The following is a 6,208-nucleotide window of genomic DNA, read 5'->3' as shown; positions in this document are numbered from 1 at the left end:
TGAGTGACTCAGATATTGATGCTAAACTCTGAGGACAGGAACTTAACTCATTTGTTTTTATATTCACCTGAGCAAAAAAAAAAAAAAAAAATTTCCTAAGTGTTGTATTTAAATAAATGTCTGTTGATTTGAACTAGGGTACAGTGAGTATAATATTGTAACACACTAGGATTTTTTTCTTCTTTATGGATATAGTCTTGCAAAGCAGAGAGAGTCTTGGCATTTCCGACTTCTGGTGGTGAGGGGAGGCAAGAGAAGTCCCTGAGGAAGCCACACCTCACCTGCCAACCTTCCTTCCCATAGCCAGCTGCCCAGAGTTGAGCGGTAATTGTTTCTGGGTTCATGGAGGGGTGAGGCTTCCTAAGCAGAAAGCCTTCTGGTGGCTATAACAAATGCCAAGTGAAATGCATTGCATATATAAGGCACGTCCTTTTCTGATCCTTCAAAGACTTTCTCAATCTGATCTGGGACCACCCTTTATGCTTCCTCTCCCTTTACTTCCGCGTATAAGAACTGTCTTATGATCCTCCACCTCTTCCTGTCAATACTTCCACACCTGGGTTTATGTTTCCTCCCTCCAGCTCCTTCCTTCCTTCCTTCCTTCCTTCCTTCCTTCCATCCATCCTTCCTTCCTTCCATCCATCCTTCCTTCCTCCTTTCAGTATATATTAATTTAGTGCTAGGCACTTTTTAGGAATACATTTGTAAACACAAAACATGCAGAAATCCCCCTCTGCATGGAGTCTATGATCTAACATGTGGGACGTCCTTTCTTTTCTCTTTATAGTGAAAGTTCACCTTTCCTTGAAGCCATTCCTGATTGTTCTAACCCAGGTTCTTTTCTCCTGAATTTTCAGGGGCACCTGTTTCCTGTTCCCTCCCTGTGACAGACACTGCCTTGTATTCTTTGCACTTGTTATGTGTGAGTATCTCTTCTCCTTGAGTGCATTTTAAGCTCCTTGAAGGTAGAGACCATGGCATTTGTTCATGCAAAAGTACCAATGTACATGCCTTGCATTATGTATGCTATCTTGCACATATTTAAATTCCCCAAGTCACTATAGAACATTGCAATTAGGCACCCGGTAGATATTTTTAATTGATTTAAGGATATTTATTGCTTTCTGCTTTATCAAGTGCAGCAGCTCTAAGACTGTGCTAGACCATTAGTCATCAAAATGTTTATTAAGATTCTGCATGACGATGTCAGTAAGTGCTGCTACTATTTAATCTTCTGCCAAGGAACCAGTCGAGTGCCAAGCACAACCTCTGCCCACACCTCGTCAACTGAGCAAATCACCTCTGGGATATTCTATATGATGTTTGTAAATCTTTACCGTAACACCAAAGCTGTTATTAAAAGGAGCAGGAGGTGCTGGGGGCAGGAGGAGGGCTGCTAATTATGGCTGGAGTCAGTTCTTAAGCTTCCCTGTCTATCAGATATTGGTGTCAAAAACTTCAGAGTGCCTTTCTTACCTGTCTTTTTTGATTCAAGGCCACTGGGTGTTCATCATAAAACCTGTCTTGCTATTAGTAGGACAGCAAGAAAAGTTTGTGATTATTGTTTTGACTGATCCTTCACACTCCTTTGCATGGAGGTTCAATAAAAGTCTACTGGCTGAGGTTGGAGGGCAGTCAGTCAGAAGTCTTAGACCCAGGGACCTGGTAATGCAAGGATCCAAGCTGTGACCTTCACCCCACTGGGCCCATGTGCCAAGTAAGCAATTGACTTCACGTTAAATTTAAAAATTGAGGGATAATTCTATAACTATTTTGGTTTCCTGTGGTTATTATAATAATGGAGAGGCAGTAGCTTTCCTGGTTCAAATCCTCCCTCTGACACATAGGAGCTGTGTAACCCTGAGCTGTTTAACTTTCTGAGGAAGGAAATCATATTCGTACTTGCCTGATAGGGTTCTCATAAGGGTTAGAAGTATCTGTATATAAGTACTGTAGGCCCACACAGAGATGGAAACTTGCATGTTCAGATATGAGTAAATTTGGATACATTTTCCATCCTCTTTCTTTCAATATTTGGATGTTTTTAATCTACTTATTTAAACTGTTACAGATTATAGAAGAAACTTTGGGTCTCTGTCAAGAGGTGTGGTACAATAACCTAGAGATTCCCCCTGCCAACGGTCTTAAGTTGCCAGGGCTAAAGATATCTCCACTTAGATCTTAATTTCTTATACTTTTGTCATATAGTTACATCACTGCATTCTTAAGGTGCAAATTTTTTTAGGTGTACTTTTGACCTCACAGTGATTAGACTATGACTGACGGAAATGGCCTGAATTGTGTGAATTTGGGTGGATTGAGCTTAGTAGAACCACTTCAAATCGCTTTGGTTGGGGGCCCTGGTGTGGGACACAGGCTGAGACCACAGCATAGGTCAGAACCTATGGCATATCAAGTGAACATTGGAGGGCGAAATCAAGACCAAACTATTTATCATAAAACATAAAAGTATTATTGATGAGGTTTTTTAAAAGTGCTTAGAGGAGGCCTGATTTAACAGCTAGTGTGGTATGGACAGTGAGACACAATAACCAAAAACCTACCACAGTCTTACGACTACACAGAGTCCAGAACAGTGGAGGGGACAGTGCCATGTGGAGAACAGAGCCGGTGTCCACATCCTTGTAAGAGGGAAATTGACTGCCAGTAAAGAGGGAATCCACAAGGGCAAATCATTGGAAGGTGGAGGCACTGAAGAGGTGCTAACAATGTTCTGATCCCATGTATTGTTCACCAATAAATGAAAATATAGGCTGCATGCTTACTAGGCTTCCAAAAGTGTAGGTGATGAGAGAAGAGATGGTCTGGAAGGTGAAGACTAGATTGCTTTTTGTAGCTAGTAGATAAGTTAATGAACTGAGAAGGGATGAGTTAACAGACTGAAGAGGGATGAGTTAACAGCTCCTTGAGGGCAGAATGGGAATCATTGTGTGGGGTGATGGGAGAGGACGATTTAGGCTCACCAGAGCGTATGTGTGACTTGCGATGGGGTCTGAATCTGTGGAAGGAGATGTTTGAGAACAGGCTGAATCCCAGGAATTAAGAGAGGTTCTGATTCTGGTGGGATTTGAGCTTGGGGACCCAGTCAGGACCCTTCCAGCTCTGAGATCTGGGAGAGCCTGGCTAATGGTTCCTTGTGCTCTGGTGCTTCCTGTTTTAGGTTTCATCTCCACTTTGCGCTCATCATGGCTTCTCCTGCCCAAATCTAGTCAGTCTCTGAGTATGGGATAACGGGCCTGTGTATGTTTCCTGAGTTGAGGTAGTGAGGGGTGCTTGTTTGGGAATTACTTTTGGTTTGGAAGAGTTTGGGCAATTAGAACTACTAATACAGTAGAATTCTTTTTTTCCCCCCTTAATTATTCTTTTCCACTGTGACTCTATTTTTCTCTGATACTCCTGTCATTCTGTCCTGTCACTCTCAAGTCCCGCCCCTCTTTCCTCTTGAGATGTTGACATGTCTTTTCTTGTACTGTAAATAAAAGACCAAATGCTTTGTCGATGTTTCTGCTGAAGTGGGGTCCTTTTGTGTATGTGCTTGAGTGTGTGTACGTGTGTGTGTGAAAACAACATGTACCCATATGTGCATGAGTTATTCATTGTGGGTGGTACAGATAATATCATGAAAAGGACATTTTGATGCAGATATATAATTGATTTATTTGCCTTACTGATCTTAGACATCCAAATTAAAAAAAAAATAGAAAGAAAGAAAAGGCACATGAAGCAGTGACATAAAAATCCTATGACTCCTACCAGTTGTGTTGTAAGCTCAGAGAACCTCACGCTGAGAGCGAGTTCCTGACATAGTGACCTCATTCCCAACGCTGGCTTTATCTGCAGGCAGCAGCAGAGCTGCACTGGCTGCCCAGGCTGCAAGCCTGACGGGGATGTGTCGGGAATGATGAGACCCAGGCTTGCAAAGACTTGCACGGCAACTGGAATTCGTGACAGATAGCTCGCTGCAGCTAAACTTTGATCCAGTGAGTATACTGTAGAACTGCCTGTTACACACACGATGGAGAGTCGTCCTTCATCACAATGAGAAGCCAGCCTTAAAAAAATATATAGGAAAATGTGTCAGGTATATAATTGTGGACTGGTGAGTATATTAGATGCCAGATCAATTTTAATGTGTGTGTTCTTTCTTCAAGTATCTGGAGGTATGTGCCCTTTTTAATGTTTTGATGATTAACAAAATATGAATTGGTGCTAATGCATGTGAGGCACCTGGGCCCCTTGGAGAGAAGCATGTGCCCCATGCAGCCCTGTGCCTGGGCTCTGTCCCTGACCTAGAGTCTCTGCATTGCACAGACAAAGGAGCTAGCCCAGACACACACGGAGGCTGTAGCTTTTCTTGGAGCGATGACTCATTTCAGCTCACAAAGGATTCTGGGCAGGGTAGTGAGAAGTCAGGTTGGCTGATCCATCCCTATGACTTCACTTTGCAGAGAACGAGCAGAAGAGGAGTGACACTGCAGATTCCCGAGGCACTGCAGTGGGACATTGGCTCAGTGCAAGTGGCTGTGATATATGAGATAGGCATGGGACAGGATTCCAGCTGTTCCATGCAAATAGATAAAAGAATGGTAAAGAGGATTCCTCTCCTTTTTTTTTTTTTTTGTTTTTCCTCCTTTCTAAAAATCATTACCAGCAAAGTATATTCACAAAACCTTCAAAAGGTGCTTTCTGCCAGCTTTTGAACTGAACTTGTGCCAGTATCTCAAGCCCTGAATTAAAAGAAGAGCTGAGAGTTCTGGAGCTCATTTTTTAAAAGTAGATCTACCAAGGTAAAGTACCTGATTCCTGTTGTGTTCCACGGGCCCTCAGCAGCCAGTCTGAAGTGCTCATTTAGGATACTATTACTCAGAAGTTTACTCTTTCTTCTTATTACAGATTCTAGGACGTCCGTTTCTGTTACTGGCTCCTTCTTGCGCTTGGATGCAACCCCCTAGCATGCACCAGGCTTTAGCATCAAAGCTACCTGGGAGATGGAGCCAGTCCAGAACGGGTCAGGTAGGTTCCCCCTGCTTTTGTTCAAGAGTTGTTATGTGCAAAGAAATATGGTAAAATGTCTCTCACACCTGTGATGAGGGGGAACTGGACCCTGAAAAGTGGACTTCCCGTTGGAGTCCTCCTGCAGCCTCCTACATATAGCTCAAGTCCTCTGTGGAGGCTGCCAGCTGCACAAGAGCTCACTAGCATGAGTCATTGTCACCCTAGAACTGAAAAAGTCAACAGCTGTAGGACTTGCAGATAGGAAACAAACTTTTTCACGTTTCCATCAGCTGTGTCTCTCTCACGCTCCTCGGAGGGAGAATTCTAGTAAATACTATTTGAAATTTTTTTTTCTCAATTAATGTGTAGTCCCTGAAATTTTGCATGTTATTTGTCCTGTGATCCTACATGCAATGCACTAAAATCCATGTAAAATCCTGATTTATATGTTCAGGGGCTGTTTCCCAGACTAACATTGTATTGGGGCTGCTCTGAATGACTAAGGAAGTAAGCATATTTCACTATGGTCTGCTTCAGGATTCCGATTATGACAGCTGTTTTCTTACAACATTCATGGGCTTTTTACACAAAGCTTTTTTTTTTTTTTTTGATAGCAAAACAGTAAATGTTGGTCCTCAAAAGTGTCATTCCGTGCTCCATTTCCAAAGTGAAACGTGGCACATCTGAAAACATGGTTTTACCACTTCATCCACTGTGTAGTTTTAGTGTTGGTGTGTATGAAAGGTATTTCTGAGAGTGTTGAATCCTTTACATAATTTGTGAGGATAATTAGAATATCTTAAAATAGTGCAAACTCCATATTGGATAGGACCCTTGCACCTCTCTTTTCCTCTTACTGTTCCATCTATCTCCGTAGCTCGGCCTTTCATGGAAGAAAAGGAAGCATGTTCCCTTTCTTCCTTGTCAAGGATGCGTCTGTGCGTAGCACATTGCACCTTTAAGGCAATCTTGGGGATGTTAAGTCTGTTTGAAAGGATGTTTGGTCAGGAAAAACACAAGTGTAGTATATTGAGGATGTAATTGCATAATACCCTACACCCATCCATTCTACTCTTCCTTAAAAATCCAGTTCGAAATCTCTCCCACTGGGAGAGACTACCCCCAACAGATAGTCATTTCTTAATCTTTTAAACCCCCACCATAAAATCAGTTTGCTAGTCATTCATGTATC

At 42.4% G+C, this 6,208-nt stretch overlaps 1 protein-coding gene across 9 annotated transcripts in view; it reads left to right on the top strand.

Moving 5' to 3' along the window:
- Window positions 1-6,208, top strand: part of Stox2 (storkhead box 2) — a 221,719-nt gene that overhangs the window by 184,815 nt on the left and 30,696 nt on the right. Inside the window, exons 1-2 of one of the 9 annotated variants that reach the window (XM_058571188.1) lie at window positions 952-4,001; window positions 4,470-5,034. The exons of 6 other annotated variants lie outside the window; for them this stretch is intronic. In XM_058571188.1, coding sequence (XP_058427171.1) covers window positions 5,010-5,034 — 25 coding nt within the window. In that variant the 5' untranslated portion in view covers window positions 952-4,001; window positions 4,470-5,009. Of the gene's footprint in view, window positions 1-857; window positions 923-951; window positions 5,035-6,208 lie in introns of those variants that run through there. 2 more of the 9 variants (XM_046419058.2, XM_058571187.1) reach the window with 2 other exon arrangements.

Source organism: Marmota monax, unplaced genomic scaffold, assembly GCF_021218885.2.
Source record: "Marmota monax isolate L192 unplaced genomic scaffold, Marmota_monax_Labrador192_F-V1.1 WCK01_AAM20220418_F8-fsc00113, whole genome shotgun sequence".
Taxonomy (NCBI): Eukaryota; Metazoa; Chordata; class Mammalia; order Rodentia; family Sciuridae; genus Marmota; species Marmota monax.
The sequence above is the reverse complement of the archived record's forward strand: the minus strand, read 5'-3'. Positions and strand labels throughout refer to the sequence as shown.